Source organism: Triticum aestivum, chromosome 5D (genome assembly GCF_018294505.1).
Source record: "Triticum aestivum cultivar Chinese Spring chromosome 5D, IWGSC CS RefSeq v2.1, whole genome shotgun sequence".
NCBI classification, from domain to species: domain Eukaryota; kingdom Viridiplantae; phylum Streptophyta; class Magnoliopsida; order Poales; family Poaceae; genus Triticum; species Triticum aestivum.
This window is the reverse complement of record NC_057808.1, coordinates 442,437,344-442,457,452: the sequence shown is the minus strand read 5'-3', so window position 1 is coordinate 442,457,452 and position 20,109 is coordinate 442,437,344. Positions and strand designations below refer to the sequence as shown.

The following is a 20,109-nucleotide window of genomic DNA, read 5'->3' as shown; positions in this document are numbered from 1 at the left end:
AATGACAGGTAATGCCGAAAGTAAATTCAGAGCGAATTCAAAGCGGTACAGATGCAGAAGCGAGTGTTTGTAGGAGAAGAGGAAACTAAAACGTGACGAGAAATAGCATGCCAAAACCAAGAAACTAGATTCTCACGGAAACTCCGCATCATTTTCATCCTAGTTCTTATGTGTAAGTCCACACGAAATTGCGGTGTGAAAAATCATTAAAATGCTGTGGGAAAAGCAGTGATGATTAAAGAGAGGGAATTGGGCTCCGAAAATGTGATATTCAAGGGGTGCTTTGCTTTGACCGTGGGTTTTAGGTGCCGATTGATTGGTCCAAAATGAGCACTTCACTATTTGGCCCGGTGATGAATTAGCAATCAAAACAATCAATTAATCCATGCATGGGATATGTATGGACTACGGAGTATAAAGCAGTGCCACGGGGAGCCCCTCCGTCCACTCCAGACTCCACCGGAGGCGAGGCAGCTGGTGGTGTGGTGGTGGCGAAACGGTCACTTTTCTCCCTCCCTCCGCCACCGAACAAAACCAATTCCACTCCAGAAAAATCCCCGGCCAAACCAAATCAAACCCAACCCGGCCTCCTCCCTCCCTAGTCCCCCCCGCCCGCCTGCGCCCCCCTTTCGAATCCGGACTCGGGAGGAGGAGGAGCCCGCCGGCCGGCCGGCGGATCGGCTCATCGATGGCGGCGTTCGGCGGCAACGGGTGCTGCTACTCGTCGGGGTCGGAGGACGAGGAGGAGGAGGGGGCCGAGGGGTACCGGAAGGGCGGCTACCACGCCGCGCGCCCCGGGGACCGCTTCGCCGGCGGCAGGTTCGTCGCGCAGCGGAAGCTCGGCTGGGGCAACTTCTCCACCGTCTGGCTCGCCTACGACACCCTCCTCAGCGTACGCCCGAGCCCCCTCCCCTCATCTTGGTTCTGTCTTTTCTTCCTGCTCTGTTTTCTTCGCCCGCCCTTCCCGGCGTGCTCGCTCGCGGCGCGGCCGTCGCCGTCGGGGGTTTCCCGTCGTCTGGGTATTGGATTCCGCCAACTCCGGCGGAGGCCGTTCTCCCCAACCCAAAACGATGCGCTTTGCCCCTTTTACCCTGTTCCATTGCTTTCGTTCTGTTCAAAATCGGCCCGACAGAACTCTGCACCGATCTTTGTCTTCTTTTTTCTTCCAAATTCGTGATCTCTGTTGCAAAGATTGCAGGTCTCTCCCGTGATATGCGCAAACTGGGACCAAAACCAGTATTTACTGTCCTCCGTCAGCAATGGAAAACTTGTATTGTGCGATCTGTGCAAGGCATATGTTGCTAACTGAATACCGTGATTTCAAAACCTGCAGAGATTCGTGGCGCTCAAGATCCAGAAGAGCGCGAGGGACTACGCGCACGCCGCGCTCCACGAGATCGAGCTGCTGTCCGCGGCGGCCAAGGGCGACCCCACCAATTCCAAGTGCGTCATCCAGCTGCTGGACCATTTCAAGCACGCCGGCCCCAACGGCAAGCACATTTGCCTGGTCACCGAGTTCCTCGGCGACAGCCTGCTGCGGCTCATACGGTACAACCGGAACAAGGGCATCGGGCTGAGCAGGGTGCGGGAGATTTGCCGGTCGGTGCTGACCGGCCTCGATTACATGCACAGAGAGCTCGGCATTATCCACACCGATTTGAAGCCGGAGAATGTCCTCCTAGTGTCGACGATAAACCCGTCCAAGGACCCCGTGCGCTCGAGGCTCACCCCGATTCTCAAGAGGCCAGAGGGGAACCAGTACCGCACGCCGTCAATCAGTTTCAGCGAGAAGATGCTTAAGACGCGGGCGAGGCGCGCCGTGGCGAAGATTCTGCAGAGGCGGGTGTCGCTCGGTGGGTTCACGGCAGACATGGTTAAGGAGAGAAGCCTGGATGGCATTAGCATGAAGTGCAAGATTGTCGATTTCGGGAATGCCTGCTGGGCTGATCAGCAGGGTGATGGTGTGATACAGACAAGGCAGTATAGGGCACCCGAGGTTATCATCGGTTCTGGCTATTCTTATTCTGCCGATATGTGGTCGTTCGCCTGTATAGCGTTTGAGCTTGCCACTGGTGACATGCTGTTTGCTCCCAGCACTTGCCAAAGTTGCAGTGAAGATGAGGTAAAAAGAACATAATTTTCATGTCGTTTCTTTCAGCACTTTTTTGCTTATACTAGTAGCATTAGCAATGAAGGTTCTATCATATATTCTTGCTTACTACAGTAGTATATGGGTTTTCTAACATTAGTCAAACTAGTCCATTTTTCCTAATGCCGAGGTTGCAGACATCACCCTATTTTTGTGTATTCCTGCTGTTGTTATGTTGGTCAAGTGAGTCATGGCAATTGATAAATTACACTATAAAAAGTAGACGCTTTGGATCATGTGCCACTTTAAAATTCAAAAGAAGATGCAACCAACCTGACAGCACCAACCTAGCAACTGAAATATTTAAATGAAATGTGAACTGATATTGCGAGGGCTGCGTTCCCAGGGATTGCGATTTGAGCACTTTTCTGCTAGTATGCTTTTTCGGTTTCCTTTTGTTTATTATGACCCTGCAAAGCAATCCCCATTGTACAAACAGAAGCCATAGAAACAATTTGATGTTCAGTTACCAACCATCATAGGACTGGTGTACAATAGAAGTGCATCTTAATGTGGTATACCCGGGACAGATCTAACTGTGCTGTTCTGGTTGTCCGCTTTTCTGTTATTCTTGCCAGATGTAATACACTGGCACAAAACAGTACTATGATAGATTGTTCCGTAGCCAGTGATTATTGAATAATGACAGCTAAAAGATTTGTTATACTCTTACCTGCTGGATTGTCCTCTAAAGCCTTACCTATGTAAGATTGTCAAATCGACAGATATAGTACTTATTAACTGTCAAATGGACAGATATAGTACTCATTAAGCAATCAACTTCAGATGTTGACTCTTAGCTGCAAAGTCTACAGTGATGGCATGCAAGTGTTGTTATCTCACCAACCAACCATGAACTCATCTCTCTGTTGCATAACTCTTTGCAGGATCACCTGGCTCTGATGATGGAAACCCTCGGAAAGATGCCCAAGAAGGCATGCACAATCTCTCCTACACGCTCTTGTCATGTCGATGTCTATTGCCTAATGTAAACCTGCCGTTGTCTTTCAGATTGCCACCTCAGGCACCCGTTCCAAGGATTACTTCAACCGGTACGGAGACCTGAAGAGGGTCAAAAGAATGAGGTTCTGGCCTCTAGAACGCGTGCTAGTCGAGAGGTACGGCTTCACCGAGCCGGACGCCAAAGGGCTCGCCGACTTCCTCCGCCCGATTCTCGATTTTGATCCGGAGAACAGGCCGACCGCCGCCGAGTGCCTGAAGCACGCATGGCTCAACAACTGATTCAACCAAACCACCAAGTAATAATAACTTCAGAAGCAGCCTAACCGACCGACAATAGCTTTACACAGGAGGCCGAGTGTTAGACATGAGCTCCGGCAAGCACTGATTTCGACATGGCCCGATGAACCATCTGCAGCGGTAATCGATGATCCGGGTTCTTTTTTTTTATCTTCATAGCATCATCGCCGTCATGATCGTGTGTGTTTTTGGTGTAGCGAGTGGGCTAGTGGGGTGTGTTGTGGGTGGTGCAGTGCAGAAGCTGATGTAGTTGTGGTGTTTATTTATTCTGCATGTGGCGGGGTGTAAGAAGATGTTTGGTAGTAGTGTGATCTGGCTATCAGCTTTATTTTTTTGCTTTCCGTTTGCTGGTTGAGTAGGAAGGAGCAAGTGCGATGCGCTGACATGCCGCGGTGCAGTGTGGTTCAAATCTTGCTTGCTGTGCGCTGGAAAGCTGGGTTTTGCATGTTGCTGGGTTCAGAAGAAGCGGGCACCGTGCTGCCTGCCTGTGCCTGTGCCTCTTGTAGAGATTGCTTCACGCTGCTGCTCAGCAGTGATTCCAGCTGCGACCCCTACTGTTTACACAAGTAGTTAGAGCATCTCCAACCAGTCCCATAAAAAGGTTCACCTACAAGTGGTTTTTGCATCAACAACGAGCCCCATAAAAAAGGAAAATGCTAAAGATCGGACATCAGGTTTTTAAGCATGGTAAATCAAACGTTTTTCATGGCAAATTGCGTAGCATGTCAAGTCTCTTCGGCGAGCATGGCAAATCCTAGCAAAAAAAAAAGAAAACCGTTAGATTTGCTACGTTTAAAAATCTGACATCAGATTTGTGGCGGGGTCCTAAAAAAGTTCCTATGAAAGTGGTTTTATGGGGTGTTTGTATAATTTAGGGGTGGTTTGCTTGTACAACTCGTTTGTGTAGTTGAGCTGTCAAGATTAAAATTGCACATTAAGAATTGGGTAATGTTATTCAGTGAACATTCACTGGGGTGCATGGCCAAAAACGAACGTTTTTCCGTGACATAAATTTATGTGTTGGAAGCGTGGCATTTTTTTTTCAAGCAGGGACACGGCAATTTTCACAGCAAAATCCTTTATTGCCAGTATTTCTCCTGTGATTTTGAAGAAATTGCCATGTCTTTTCGAAGAATTTGGCATACAAAATGTTTGCAATTGCCATGTGGCTCATGTGTTTTCACAACAAAATCGAACATTCACTGTCTATTGGGGTCCTACAAATTTGTATGTACACAAATTGTAAAAAAAATGAACAACAAATTCTCAACAGCATGTCCTCTGTCATTCCACTAAGTTTGGCATGGTCTACTGCAAGCCCTAAATGAAGCGCTCCGATCGAGACGGATACGTTGTGATGATAGTGTTCCGAAATGCGCTTCCAATAGGTCTTCATGCTTTGATCGGTCCCTGTCATTGGATCAATGCTTACACTTTGTCATGTCATAGCCAATGCGTTATCCTCATCCATGTAGAAGCTACCCCCCACCCCCACCTCTTCTTTGTCTTCGAAGCAGCATCAACTTGATCTTCGAAGCAACATCTACTTGATCATCGCCACCCTCAAATGGAGTGGACAAAGACATATCGTGTATGCCTACTGCCACGGTCATCGCATCCAAGTATGATTGTTGACTGCATTATCACAGTGTATAAAACTATTGAGCAATGCAAATTATGATTGTGAAATGTACAAAAGACAAGCAACACAGTTTTCTTTTGCACAAACGAGCAATACAAATTAAAATTACTTGTCATCCGCTTCGTCGTACACCTCATTGGCGTTGTACACGTCGAAGTCCTCATCGACCTTGGAGTAGGCGGACATGGCTGAGGACATGTGCATGAAGGACGTTTGCGTGCTAGGGGTGAAGATCGGCAACGAGGGCGGCGGCACGGAGGAATGTCCAACCATGGCCGCAACCCGCCGTCGTCTTCTTTGGTGTCCGTGGCTTCCTAGCTGGTGCGGCAAGTCGGCAGGGGGCAGCGGGGCGGGGCCACTTGACCAATGAATCTCCTAGGCCAGGCCGGCGGTAGAGGAGGTCGTGCTGCCGGGGTAGGCGGCGGTACAACGCCTGTTGGAAATATGCCCTAGAGGCAATAATAAATTGGTTATTATTATATTTCTTTGTTCATGATAATCGTTTATTATCCATGCTAGAATTGTATTGATAGGAAACTCAGATACATGTGTGGATACATAGACAACACCATGTCCCTAGTAAGCCTCTAGTTGACTAGCTCGTTGATCAATAGATGGTTACGGTTTCCTGACCATGGACATTGGATGTCGTTGATAACGGGATCACATCATTAGGAGAATGATGCGATGGACAAGACCCAATCCTAAGCCTAGCACAAGATCGTGTAGTTCGTTTGCTCAGAGCTTTTCTAATGTCAAGTATCATTTCCTTAGACCATGAGATTGTGCAACTCCCGGATACCGTAGGAATGCTTTGGGTGTATCAAACGTCACAACGTAACTGGGTGGCTATAAAGGTGCACTACAGGTATCTCCGAAAGTGTCTGTTGGGTTGGCACGAATCGAGACTGGGATTTGTCACTCCGTGTAAACGGAGAGGTACCTCTGGGCCCACTCGGTAGGACATCATCATAATGTGCACAATGTGACCAAGGAGTTGATCACGGGATGATGTGAGTTACGGAACGAGTAAAGAGACTTGCCGGTAACGAGATTGAACAAGGTATCGGGATACCGACGATCGAATCTCGGGCAAGTAACATACCGGTAGACAAAGGGAATTGTATACGGGATTGATTGAATCCTCAACATCGTGGTTCATCTGATGAGATCATCGAGGAGCATGTGGGAGCCAACATGGGTACCCAGATCCCGCTGTTGGTTATTGACCGGAGAGTCGTCTCGGTCATGTCTGCGTGTCTCCCGAACCCGTAGGGTCTACACACTTAAGGTTCGGTGACGCTAGGGTTATAGAGATATTAGTATGCGGTAACCCGAAAGTTGTTCGGAGTCCCGGATGAGATCCCGGACGTCACGAGGAGTTCCGGAATGGTCCAGAGGTAAAGATTTATATATGGGAAGTCTTATTTTGGTCGCCGGAAAAGTTTCGCACTTTATCGGTATTGTACCGGGAGTGCCGAAAGGGGCCCGGGGGTCCACCAGCCCCGGGGGGCCACATGGGCTGTAGGGGGTGCGCCTTGGCCTATATGGGCCAAGGGCACCAGCCCCAAAAGGCCCATGCGCCAAGAGATAAGATAAACGGAGAGTCCTAAAGGGGGAAGGCACCTCCGAGGTGCCTTGGGAAGGAAGGACTCCTCCCTGGCCGCACCCTTCCTTGGAGGAAGGGCCAAGGCTGCGCCCCCCCCTCTCCCTTGGCCCTATATATAGTGGGGGGGAGGGAGGGCAGCAGCAATCCAAGCCCTGGCGCCTCCCTCTCCCTCCCGTGACACCTCTTCCTCCCCGCTTGCGCTTGGCGAAGCCCTGCCGGGATCCCGCTACTTCCACCACCACGCCGTCGTGCTGCTGGATCTCCATCAACCTCTCCTCCCCCCTTGCTGGATCAAGAAGGAGGAGACGTCGCTGCTCCGTACGTGTGTTGAACGCGGAGGTGCCGTCCGTTCGGCGCTAGGATCATCGGTGATTTGGATCACGACGAGTACGACTCCATCAACCCCGTTCGCTTGAACGCTTCCGCTCGCGATCTACAAGGGTATGTAGATGCACTCCTTCCCTCTCGTTGCTAGTAAACTCCATAGATTGATCTTGGTGATGCGTAGAAAATTTTGAATTTCTGCTACGTTCCCCAACAACGCCAACTGCTGGAGGCGGGGCACTCAGCAGCGCACCGCCAAATGACGACAATGATGGCGGATCGGTGGCAACGTTGGCAGTGGTCATCTGCATCGGCGTCACGACAATCCCGCCGCGGTTCGCGGCAGCGACAGACGAAGGGGCACCTGAAACTCCACACAGGATATGGACGTTTTTTGGCACCAAGTCTAGGGGAATGTTTACAGGAAGGATAAACTCTCCCTACATGGAGGGGAAATTGGGAAGATTATATGGGGTACCCTTTTTTTTGTTTACGGAAACTGTTGGAGCACTTTTTTGGGCCAACTCCCACTAAACCACAATTTTTTTTACAGGAAAGGACATGCCCTTGGATTATTGCTTTTCCAAGGACTTGCTTCCCTAAATGATTTCTCACATGAAAAAGAATGTTCACGCAGACAAATTATTACCTGAAAAAAAGTTGCAAAAAAATAATGTTGTTGTACATTGTCTATAGTAATGACTAGTGGTCATATGCGCATCCTAGTGTTCCTTTGTTTCTCTTTTACTATTTATAGTAGTGTTGTGTGCTCTTGATGCATTGTATTCATGATATATGATAAGATTATGTTTTGTTATATCCATCTTATGCGTCTACCTTGTTCTTCTCTGCAAGGGGCCACCCCCTTCCTACTTTGGCTACCTCCGTTCTTCTCCATCATTGCTCCCATCCTCTTGTCCACCAATTTGCAGTTGTGGCGAAGCTTGCTTGTTTGTTCGCACATTTATTGGCATGCCACGTGTGCACTTTCCTTGTCGCGATCATCCACCATTGGCGTTGATCCATTCCCTACCAGGCCCACCACACTTCCATATCCCCATTATCGATGCCACCACCTCACTCTCGTTGCCATGGACACCACCTCTCATATATCTTCGAGACGAGCTGAAGGAACGGGAGAAACCTCATGCAAAAAACTTAATGAAAGTATGAAACTAAACCTAGCCCTCGTTGCGGCCACTGCTTTCCGAAGATGCGGGATTAGAGATTGTGTGTGTGTGGGGGGGGGGGAGGGAGGTTCTTAATGTAAAAGCCAATAGGGGTTCCTCCCCCTACTGGTCTAGGTTTTTTAGAAACGGAAGAGCTAAGCAGTGTGACACAAAAAAAGCATGGGCACGACAACATGGGTTCAAGATATGTTTGGTTCATATATCTGGTTTTGCAAAAACTAACCATAGGTAAATTGTGTCCAACAAAAACATATTGTCATTTTTTGTTGGAACATATGAGTCATGGACCATATGAAATTCCAGATCGTGACAACATATTGCCGTCTTTTTGAAATATATGGGTCATGGATCATATGAAATTGGCAAAGTACATCGAAATGATTCCATCCATTTTTTTGTCGGAACAAACTACAGGCCTATCATTCTTTTTCAGGACATTACTGTATATTATAGGCCTATTCTGCACTAAATTGGACTTGATTTTTTTTGAGGATCCTAAATTGGACTTGTTAGACCGTGCAGGGCCTGCGGACCCGATAACAGAGGCCCTGCAAGGCCCAAGACGGCTTGCAAATTTCACCCCAACCCCCCTCCCAAACAGAAAATTAACAATTCCCCCCTCATCTCTCCCACCACCGACTGCCCGCGCCCTTCCTCTCCCTCTCCAGCCCCACCGGCGGCGAGCCCCCCTCCCATACCTGCGCCGACCGTACCCACTACGCCCACCCCCCCGCCCGCCCGCGAAGCAGCCGAGCGCTTTCTCCACCGGCCCGCCCTCTCCTCCGCGGCTGCAGAGCTCCCGCCGCGCCGCGGCCTTCCTCTCCTCCTCGGCCGCCGCCCGCCGTTCCCGGCGCCACCGCGGCCCCCGTCGCGCGCGTCGCCGCCACCGCCATCTCAACTCCGCCCACGATTTCGGCCATTGGGTTCTCAGGTACGGCCATTTCGCCGTCCACCACTGGTTAAACCCTAACGAACCTCCGAAAAATTCGGGCGCACCCCATTCAGACCCGCCTCCTGTAAGAATAGGACGTGATGGCTTGCTTGTCCAATGCGCCTGCGAGTTTGGGGCTGGCCTTCTGAGCTGCAGCCTGCATAATCTGTTCCTTATGTTCCAAAAAAAGAAAAGAAAAACAATCTGTTCCTCACCATGTTGGTTGGTTGGCTACATGCGCATTTGGCCTTAATGATAGAACTGCCTCTGTAATCGCACATCGTGATCAGTGCTCACTTGATGAAGTAGCGTATCGACTAGTTAGTTAGTTCTCTGAAGTTTCTGGAATAATTTTCCAATGCTGCCTGCTTCGATACATTTCTTTCTTTATTTACTGCTGGCTGATCTAGGCTCATTTTGTTTCCCAGGACACGTCGATGCAGAGCATAAAACGCTTGCCCAGAAGCGTCCACAGCTCCTTGCGCTCAAGCATTATCTTGTCTGACCTCCCAAGGGTTGTTGAGGAGTTGGTATATAATAGCATCGATGCAAATGCCAGAAAGGTATTCCTTTCAAATGTAGGAAAATAGAAAAGAATCTATATGTACTGTCCCGAATAGGTATCCTTTGACTTGAACATAAATGCAAAACAGTCCACAGTTCCGCTTGTATTTTCTAAAGTGGGTGTTGCTTTTTTACTTTCACATTCAAAAAGGGTAAAATGATCAACATTGGTATTCTCAGCGTCATGTATTGACATTTTTATACGCCTGCGCCTATTTCAGATCGACGTTTCAGTAAATGTCAGAGCATGTTATGTTAAAGTGGAAGATGATGGTATGTGCTTACATTACGTTTTGAACTTTCTTATCACTGGGGTTTGCTTCTACAAAACTTGTTTTTTGTTGTACTTATTGCAGGTTGTGGTATTGCTCGAGATGAATTGGTTCTATTAGGAGAAAAATATGGTAAGTTAGATTTTTTGTTTTGTTCGTATTTATAAGCTTGCCTTTTCCTACACTCAGCAGTACTATTTGCTTGATCTTAAATTGCATCATTGCAACTGATCCTTACACAGTGAATCATTTCTTTTGGGTACTCATCGGAATTAATGGGCATCAGAATGAGATTGTTCTCATACAGAAAGGGCTGCCTGATTTGCTTCAAAAAGCAATAATAGAACTGACATCCATTCTGTGATAATTGACCTTGATGATTCATATTCAAAGGGGATATGCTTATTCTACCCTGAATTCTGATTGTTACTTGCATAAGGGTATAAATTGACGACTGATAAATGACCAAGGGTGCTTTATTTTCACTAGAAGGGCATGCAAATTTATTTAATCATCAGTAGGTGCATACTGATTCCAAGATAACTTACATTTGTTTCATCACTCATTGGTCGTGACATGTTAGTTGCATTAGTACCTCCCAGCAGGTGGATTTTTTATCTTGTTTTCTTCTCTCACTGTTTGACTCATTTTAGTTTATATCCTGTCATTATCGCTGGATTGTATTCTTTTGGTTGTTAGTAAGTAGGAACCCCTTCTTTTCTTATGGAACTAGGAACCCTTTCTTCCTTGACGGAACTAGGAACTCTTTCTTCCTTGACGGAACTAGGAACCCCTTCTTCCTTGACGGAACTAGGAACCCCTTCTTCCTTGACGGAACTAGGAACCCCTTATTCTTTGACGGAACTAAGAGCCCCTTCTTCTTTGACGGAACCAGGACCCCCCCCCCCCCCCTTTCTTTGACGGAACTAAGGAACCCCTTCTTTCAGATTCAATTAATTATCTTGTTTGTCATTTGTTAAGTACAGGCTCACCACCTTGTGCGAGTTTCCGAAGAAAGAACTACTCAATGCTATTCAGTGGTTTCAGTGCACTAATGATGTATAACCTCCTTCTGCCATCACAGCAACATCCAAGTTTCATGATGTCATGGGTGATGAGGAATCTAGTTCTAGAAGTTTTGGATTAAATGGTGAAGCGCTCGCATCACTTTCTGATATCTCTGTGGTTGAAGTCAGGACGAAGGCTCGTGGGAGACCAAATTCGTACTGCAAGATAATAAAGGCACCGCTTACACACTATACCTTGTGCATACTCTTGACCTATTCATGTATAATGTATCTGAATATCTTGTCCTGTGGCAACTGTACAGGGATCCAAATGCTCACATTTAGGAATAGATGACCAGAGGGAAGCTGTTGGTACAACAGGTACTTGTTTGATATTTTTCTTGAATAAAAGTAGAGTGGCTGTTCGCATGTTCACCAAGGAAGGCACACTATAATACACAATGCATGTGAAGAATGAGATGCTGTCATTTTTCTCTAGTCATGTGTGCTATATTTTTGTTATGTTCTTGAAGAACTTATCAGAGAAGTTTCATCTTTGTAGTTGTTGCTCGGGAGCTTTTTTATAACCAGCCTGTGCGGAGAAAACAAATGCAATCTGGGTATATTTGACCTTTATTTATTGTTCACATGGACATGTTTCTTCGATTTCACAGTTTTGAACGATAAATAATTTGATTAATGTTTTCTAAATATAATATTTTGTAGTCATAAAAGAGAACTACACAATGTGAAGAAGTGTGTCCTGCAAATTGCACTTATTCATCCGCAGCTTTCAGTCAGACTTCTTGACACTGACAGGTAGAGTTATTCTACCGTGCTATGCTAGGCATTTTAGTCTTACCCACATATTTACAACTTACATGTCTTTTCTACAAATGCAGCGAAGATCAGTTGCTATACACAGTTCCTTCATCATCCCCTTTGCCTCTTATATCAGACAGTTTTGGAAATGATGTCTCCAGTTGTCTCCATGAAATATCTACCTCACATCAAAGCTGGGCTCTTTCAGGGCACATCTCTGGACCAACAAATGTGTTCTGTAATAAGGTAATGTCATTTCTGTGTATTCTGAGCTGTTCAAACTGAAGTTTTGACAAATTTTCTTTAGCAAAGTGCACTTTTTTCCATTTCAGGATTTCCAGTACTTGTGTATCCTACAGTCCTATTCGGCAATTATTCTGTTATCTACTTCCCTTTACCATTTTTCAAATACTTGAGTTGGAGACATCATCCTTTACTTCTCAAAGATATCAACTCAAGATTCGTCAGTAGAAGCCCAATCCATAATATTCTGAATAGTCTGGCAGCTAGTTTCCAGTCTTCTATTACAAGGACGATTGAAGAAACCGATATTCAGAGCCGAAAGAGGCAGAAGACTGATGTCTACCCTGCATTTTTGCTGAACTTCTTCTGCCCTAGATCTAGCTATGATCTACATTTTGAGCCTTCAAAGACAATTGTGGAATTTAAGGTGATTCAACGTATATGTGTGCTTTTGAGTTCTGCTTTTCCCATTTTTTTTCTAGGAAAGCTTGATTTTTACTAGCTTGACACACACTTTGTTTTTATTCAAAATTGGACAAGCACACTTCGTGTATCTGGCATCCTATATATCTAAGTAAGTGATCCTATTTAAATTCACATGCAAGCCATCCACATCATCAAGCGCATGTAATCCTTCCACTTTCCACTACATGCAAGCCCTCCACATCATCATTTTTTATTTTTTATTTTTTTCAGCAACAAATAATTGAACTTGAATGTCACAAGGCAATATAACATGCATCCACCCTCTATTTACCTCTAGGTTTGCCACCTGTCATATGGTGAGAATGTGGTGCAACATTATTCTCATATATTCTAATTTTATTTTGATAATTTCATTGCTATGAATTTCTGCAGCAACTTGCGGGGGTGTTATCTAGTGTAAGAAATAAGACGTTGATGTCTTTTATGTTTTCCATTTTCAGCTGAATTTACTCTCTCATAGCTTAATTTTAATATTACCTTGTTTTCTTACTGTTCAGGATTGGCAAAGTATCTTGTTTTTCTTTGAACAAACTATCACAAACTACTGGAAGAAGCATGTACCACAATCATCAAAAGGTTAGAGACTAAGATCTTCATTTGCCTTGTAATGTCTTAAAACTGAATAATTTTGGAGAAGTTCTTGGTATGAATGGATTTGTAACTGTTACCCTCTCCTACTGGCAGGCAAAGCTATTGATGATACCTGTGTTCCTCTGAAAAGTGATGGTTAGTGACTTTTGGTGAACATATTTTACTTCTTTGATTCTCATTTGTTTTTCTTTGTTGTGACCTTTCTTCACGTGTTGTGGTGTTGTGGCTGCAGTGAAGTCGAATAGGGCCTTCCTAAAGCATCAGAATGTACAGAACAAGGAAGATGATGCTTATTTACAGCATCACACTCCACGTAAGAGTTCAGTCAGAGAAAGCAATTTTGGTACAGGTGCAGCAACAGCTCCTAAAGACCTGGACTACTTTTCTTTTGATATGAAGCCATCCCCATGGCATGTCTGTTATCCAGATCGAATCAGCGATGCATCTGAACACTCTGACAATGTTGCTAGGAACGATCTTACACATTTTTCTGAAAGGGTCAGTTATCAGTGGTTGGAGGATGGTTCCTCCGAGCTAGAAGACTGTGGTCTTTCAGGTGCTAACCCAACTGTTTGGAAAAAGCGACGGATGGAAGGTATATTCCATGGGCATGCATATTCCTGTGAAGTTGGAAATTTTGAAGATGTGCAAACTGAAGGCCTTTCAGCTTATAACCAAGAGTCTGAGATAATGGGTCCAGAAATTGATCTCCAAGAACCTCGCTTTGGGGTTGTCAATAGACCCAACAGAATTACCTGTGATTTTATGCATAATGAAACTAATATAAATGCAAACATGTCTGGCTGTGATGGATTATATACTGAATTTGATAGATTCGATGATGATTGCCTACTCAATGAAGTCACAAAGACAATGGGTGATATTTCTTGCCCTGAGATGCCACACTTCAGTGATGGATTCTACCATGAAGGTTGCAGTACCCCCATTATCTTGAAAAGGTGCAGTACAAGGAAGCAGTTGGGGACTGCAGCAGGATATGTTGACGGCCTTGAAACTAATGCAATTGCTCAGATGAACTTCCCTGATATCCATGCAGCGTGGGAAAGTGACGCCATGGATATGTCCTCCATCAAAGATAATCATCTTCATTTATCTCATCCATTCTTGTTACCAGATACACCTAGCAGTCAAAGTCATGCAAGGACTGGCTTGGAATTGCAGGGGAGATCAAGTAAAAGCTTTGCTTCTTGGAACTGTGAAAATATGGACAGTGATTTTAGATCTACTTGGGACAGATTCAACAGTAATTCATCAAGAATATGTGAAGGATCTAAACATTTCAATAACTTAGATGATGAACCTCAGTCACCGAATTACTTCAATCATGTCGATCAGTTTGTTTCTGAAGATGATGAGATACCGTGGAAATCAAAAATCAGTGCACCATTGTCACACATTATTTCTCCCGAGAAAAGTACCAACGGTTGCCAGTCGAATGGTTCTTCTTCCCACCTGGCAAACAACAGTGTGCTTATTAAAGATCTACCTAATCAAGACAATTTTGGATGCGACAGGAGATCCAGGTTTTCCAAGGGTAGATCGAGGAGCTGTTCTGCCCCACCATTTTACAAAGGCAAACGAAAATTCCCTGGATTAAATCAGCCTCGGACTAAATTGACAGCAGACGGTGATAAAGATATCCCCATTAAGGACTCGGAAGGTTATTCTTCTTGCAACCTTTTTCATCCTTGTGTATTTGTGTTGTCAGTGCTAACTTTGTACTGTTCTAATTAAATGTAGAAACTGCACCTGCACCAGAGAATATCTCACATATGAGTGCAACCCAGCCTATTCCTGAGACTTGTAGCAGTGAACTTTCTGGCCTAAATTTCAGGTATTCTGCTATTGCCCGCATCTACGTAATGCTGAAAAAGTCCTTGAGCCTGTTACTGAACGCTTCTCTCATTTGGGTCAGCTTGAAGGGAAACGTGAAAATGCATGAAGAGACATGTTCTGATGGGCTTGAAAATTTTACTGCTCAAATAACTAAATGGCGGGATGACTCTGACCAGCATACAGTTGAGCATGCATTAAAGTTTGAGATACTGACATATATGGACTTCAATATGGACCAGTTACTGTGCACTTATTCTATGCTTACTATTTTATCTCCTTGTGTAGGCTTTGGAGTCGCCACATATTCCTTCTGCATGCTACGATGATATACTTAACATTTCTTCTGGGCCTTTACATCTCTCTTCTAGCTCGCTAGTTCCTGAATGTATTGATAAAAATTGCTTTGAGGAGGCAAGAGTTTTGTTGCAGCTGGATAAGAAATTTATTCCTGTCATATCTGGGGAAATGCTACTCCTTGTTGATCAGGTTTGTAGCTTATTACTTGATAAACAGCATTCCTGGCAAATGAAATATTTTTAGCAGTATATCTATTTATTGTTTCTTTGCAGTAATAATAATTAGCAAATGTTCATGAAGTGGATCTTTGACTTGACCTCATCACGCTTGATCAGTTTTTTTTTTTTGAGGTTTATGGATATATGCCCAATATCAGAAAGTATTCTGATTATATCGCAATAGTGAATTCTGAAGCATGCATTCCTTATGTTCGTGTAATTATGAAAGTAGATAATGCATGTATGATGACAGAAAATATTTTCTGAGATATTTAGAAAGTCATGTCCTATCTTACTCCTGTGCAGCATGCAGCTGATGAAAGGATACGTTTGGAGGAGCTCCGTAGCAAGGTTGTTAATGGTAGACTTACCAGGGAACAACTTTTAAATAGGGTTTTTCATCTTACATGTTAATGTTTGTTGGATTTTCAGGTTTTATCAGATGAAGACCGAGGTATCACTTACTTGGACTCAGAGAAGGAAATGGTACCTCATATTCTTATATCTGTCATCTGCTGCGTTGTGTTAATATAACACATGTGGACATGCTCGAGTGTTGTAGTGTTATAAACTGAGTTTTTGATAGCTAACGCTAAGACTTCCATGTGGTGCCAGGCTCTCCCTGAGGCTGGATTTCAATTGTTTCAGAAGTATGCTGAGCAGATTCAGAAATGGGGCTGGATTATCAACAATTCTAGCACTTCCTCTCATTCATTCAAAAAGTATGTGTTTGATTACCATCCGGTCTTTTTTTTATTGGCTTTGTCTTATAAGCTATTTTTCATGAAATTGTTTCACACGTTTCTGTTTGTTCATTTTAGTTTTCCAGCCCCCTTTCGGTACTTAACGCATCTCCTTTTCTTTTTTAACAACTTGAGATTTGACTGTAGTTTTCAATAGATTTTGCAATTTTGTTAGCATTTACAGCATCCTTCAGTTGATACTAAGATATACCATTTACTTTATACTCAGGAACATGAACATTCTGAGGAAACAAGGCCGTGTAGTTACTCTTGCTGCTGTAAGCAACCTTTTCTATCGTCTATATCCATTCAACGCGTTTGTAATATTGCTGTTCCTACATATGTCCCTTCAATCTTCCACCCGGTAAATGGTTATGTTATAAAACCCCAAAAGTTTGTTTGATCTTTACCTTGAAATTGTGCATAGCTTAACAATTACTGTACGAATGGAGAGAGAAGTTAACCTCAGGTTTCTCAAAAGTTTGAAAATAACAGACAAGCTTCAGAAACTGTTCTACACAATGTTTCCTTGTAATATTCAGGCCATATCATCTTTATGAGATTCATATCACCATGTCTCTTGGAAAGAATCAATCATGTAAGGGATAATTGTTCTTCTAGAGTTGAATAATTTGCAATATCTATTGTGTGTTATGGTATTGATAGCCCCTGATGTCTTAGGTTATCGTTATCTGCACTTTTGTCTTGTTACCTATTAGAAGTGGAATTGTTCGTTTGTCATCAATTTTCCATGCGATTATTTCCAAAACCGTGTCACAAATATCTGGTGAAATTTTCTCAGCGAAAACTGCATTATAGTATTTTCGCATGCTAATGATCATCTACACCACACAGGTTCCCTGTATTTTGGGTGTTGATTTGACAGGAAAAGATCTTACGGACTTTATTCAGCAGGTGATTCATACACTTCCTGTTTTGTTCTTCTCATTCGTTTAATTCATTTATGTCTATGCAAGTCAAATTCTTCGAAGGTAGGATGCTTTTCAGCCTTTTCTTGCCACCCTACTTGTACACCAGTAGATGGTTGGTGCTCTTACTTTGAAAAATGCCAGTCAGAAATTAGTAATCTGTGGGCATGGCTTGTTTGTTGACCGTGGAGGAATGCATATGAAGTAGCATGTAAAACTGAGCCATGAGAATTAGGTGAAAAGTTTAATCGGCATGCCATTCGCAATGCAAAGAACTGCACAGATTTCACCCAGCTGGTTACTACTACTTCACTTACCGTTGATATTCTCTGTAGCTTGATGAGAGTGACGGGTCCTCGTCTATCCCCGCAGCAGTTCTCCGTATTCTTAATTACAAAGCTTGCAGAGGTAACCGTTTCTTCCCTTCTTTCGTTAATACACGGAACCTTTTCCTCAAGCATCACCTGTAATCTGTATCTTACGCTTTAAGCGTCAGGTCGATACTCACCATTGGTTTTACCACTGCAGGGGCAATCATGTTTGGCGATCCCTTGCTACCGTCCGAGTGCTCTCTGATCATTGAAGAGCTCAAAGCGACGTCCTTGTGCTTCCAGGTAACACAAGACACAAGAATCTCCGATTTCTTCCTTTTCTGTCGTCACCCCATGATTTAGTGAGTGAAGATGGGAGCTTGCTTTTGTTCTTCCATAGATGAAATGGAAATGCATTTCTCTTGCAGTGCGCTCACGGGCGTCCGACCACCGTGCCCATCGTGAACGTGGCGTCCCTCCGCCGACAGTTGGCAAGGCTGGGAGCGCCGAGCGGGAGGAGCGAGGCGGAGGAGCCCTGGCATGGCCTGTCGCAGCACGAAGCCAGCCTCGAGCGCGCCCGGACCCGCCTCAGACAGCTGAGGAGGCTGCGGCGTGGCACCCTGTAGGATGTAGTAGCGGTAGGGAGATGAGGTAAATAACCCTCCAGAAATAGTGTGATTTGTACTGTAGGGGGAGGGGCCGACACTGTACAGTAGGCACGCATTCGTTCCTGCCGTAGAGATGATAAAGCGAGCATCAACCAGTGTGCTTGTCAAGAGAAGTCGGTCATTTTCATGTAAACAGTACGTACTACGATATTAACCGAGCAACGAAAGAGTGTACAGTTGTAATTTTCTTTGTGAAACCGGTTTGTTTCACTGGCTCTGCTGAAGCGAGAGCACATTTTCGAGGATATATCCTCGGTGGTGAAGGACTGCAAGCCTGTGTTGATCAATATTACTTCCAACGGCCATTTGATCTCATTTCTAGCGCCAGATGGTTATTGCGGTCTTCGAAGTGTGACGAGGGTGGGTCCATTTCGTTAACTGCCACTCCCTCTGTCCCATAATATAATATAAAAAATGTCTGTCCCATAACATAATATAAAAAACGCTTCGATATTATAGGACGGAGGGTGTAGTTTCGTGCATTTTTCAAGGTCGGGGTCCGGTTAGCGGTGTACAATCGAAGAAAGATGACTGTTAGTATGCTTTTGGATGTAATTTTATTCTTTTCTGGTCGTTTTGTGCCTGGTTGGCCTTCGTTGACTTGGTACAAAGTTGGGATTGGAGGGAGTATTTGATTACCTTTTTTCTTTTCTTATTCCATTATGTGTTAGTTTGTTGTGTTTTTTCTAGGGCAGTACGTTGGATTGATACACCCTTCAATTCATATTAATTGTTGAATATTTAGTACTCTATCCGTTCCGTAATATAAAAACATTTTTGACACTACGTTAGTGTAATTTTTTTCTTATATTATGAGATGGAGGGAGTACAACTTTAGAGAGTACTTCCTCCGATCCAAAATAGTTGTCGGCCGCTATCGGAAGTACTACCTCCGTTTCAGTTTACAAGTCCTGCGCGTATACCTAGGTTGTCAATTTTATCACCCTAATATAAACTATATAACACAAAAAGTATACCTTTTGAAAGTAGAAACTCCGAAGTTTATGTTGGTATATTTTTTGTAATATATGATTTGTATTAGGTTGGTCAAATTGACGATTTAGGGGTACGCGCACGCCCTGTAAACTGAGAGAGAGGTAGTACAACTTTAGGTTTTAGTTTAAGTAGCATATATGAGAAGCACTAGTGTCAGCCGCGGTCATTTTCTCAATATATTTTTCTCACTAATGTTATAGTAATTTAAAACGTCAGGTATTTCTTTATAGAGGGAGTACTAATTACTAATTACCGAAAAAGGCTTTCGCCCCGTTTTATATATAAAGCAATGACCAACAACAAACCGATACAAACGCACGCCACCAACACACGCACACACCCAAGGCAAGATACATAGGCGCTGAGCGCAGCGACACCACCCCAAGCATTACAAGAGAAGCCTGGGCCTCGACCGTGAACACGTCACCGCGAAGAGATGAAGCCGCATACGACGAACCGTGGGATCCAAGGCGGCGCCTTCAGGAAGGAAACGTCACCGGAGCACCGTCACCGCCCGACCCGAGGGTCAGAATTTCCCCTAGAGCAACACAACGGGCAATGATGGCCGCGATGACGCCTTCAAGAAGGGAACGAGTTTCGCCACCGCCGGTCTGTCCGAAGAAAGAACAGGTTTTCACCCCGGCGACCATGCCGCCCACACGACCATGATCACCGGGCAGCACCAAGCCACGGGCTCTGCCCATGAGCATCGCGACACCACCATCAGGGCCGCCGCCCCGTCATCCAAGACCTCGACGCCACCTCACCAGCCACCCATCGCTACCCCAACCAAAGAGATGAGTGGAAAGGCCCCGCCTTGAGCACTCCTGAGCTGCCCCCAGCGTCGAGACCCACTAGGCCGGCCAAAACTGGCCTCCATTGGCTCGTCCTGACGCCAGGCGCGAGACGAGTCCGGTCCTGCTGCCGGGCACGAGACGAGTCGGTCCTGCTGTCGGGCGCGAGACGAGTCCGGTCCTACTGCCGGGCGCGAGACGAGTTC

The 20,109-nt window shown here is 45.0% G+C and overlaps 2 protein-coding genes across 2 annotated transcripts; both read left to right on the top strand.

Moving 5' to 3' along the window:
- Positions 1-472: 472 nt before the first annotated feature.
- Positions 473-3,744, top strand: LOC123122539 (SRSF protein kinase 1). Its single transcript, XM_044542738.1, has 4 exons — positions 473-892; positions 1,334-2,122; positions 3,037-3,084; positions 3,161-3,744. The coding sequence occupies exons 1-4, from the start codon at positions 689-691 to the stop codon at positions 3,389-3,391; spliced, it is 1,272 nt and encodes a 423-aa protein (XP_044398673.1). The 5' UTR covers positions 473-688; the 3' UTR covers positions 3,392-3,744.
- A 5,092-nt stretch (positions 3,745-8,836) lies between these two features.
- LOC123122538 (DNA mismatch repair protein MLH3) lies at positions 8,837-18,385 on the top strand. Its single transcript, XM_044542737.1, has 25 exons — positions 8,837-9,105; positions 9,534-9,668; positions 9,891-9,942; positions 10,026-10,073; positions 11,026-11,183; positions 11,272-11,329; positions 11,511-11,568; positions 11,675-11,767; positions 11,851-12,016; positions 12,103-12,118; positions 12,217-12,440; positions 12,997-13,075; positions 13,184-13,225; positions 13,323-14,771; positions 14,852-14,945; positions 15,027-15,129; positions 15,233-15,433; positions 15,769-15,813; positions 15,895-15,948; positions 16,078-16,184; positions 16,435-16,483; positions 17,061-17,120; positions 17,470-17,542; positions 17,663-17,748; positions 17,874-18,385. The coding sequence occupies exons 2-25, from the start codon at positions 9,543-9,545 to the stop codon at positions 18,069-18,071; spliced, it is 3,639 nt and encodes a 1,212-aa protein (XP_044398672.1). The 5' UTR covers positions 8,837-9,105; positions 9,534-9,542; the 3' UTR covers positions 18,072-18,385.
- Positions 18,386-20,109: the final 1,724 nt, after the last annotated feature.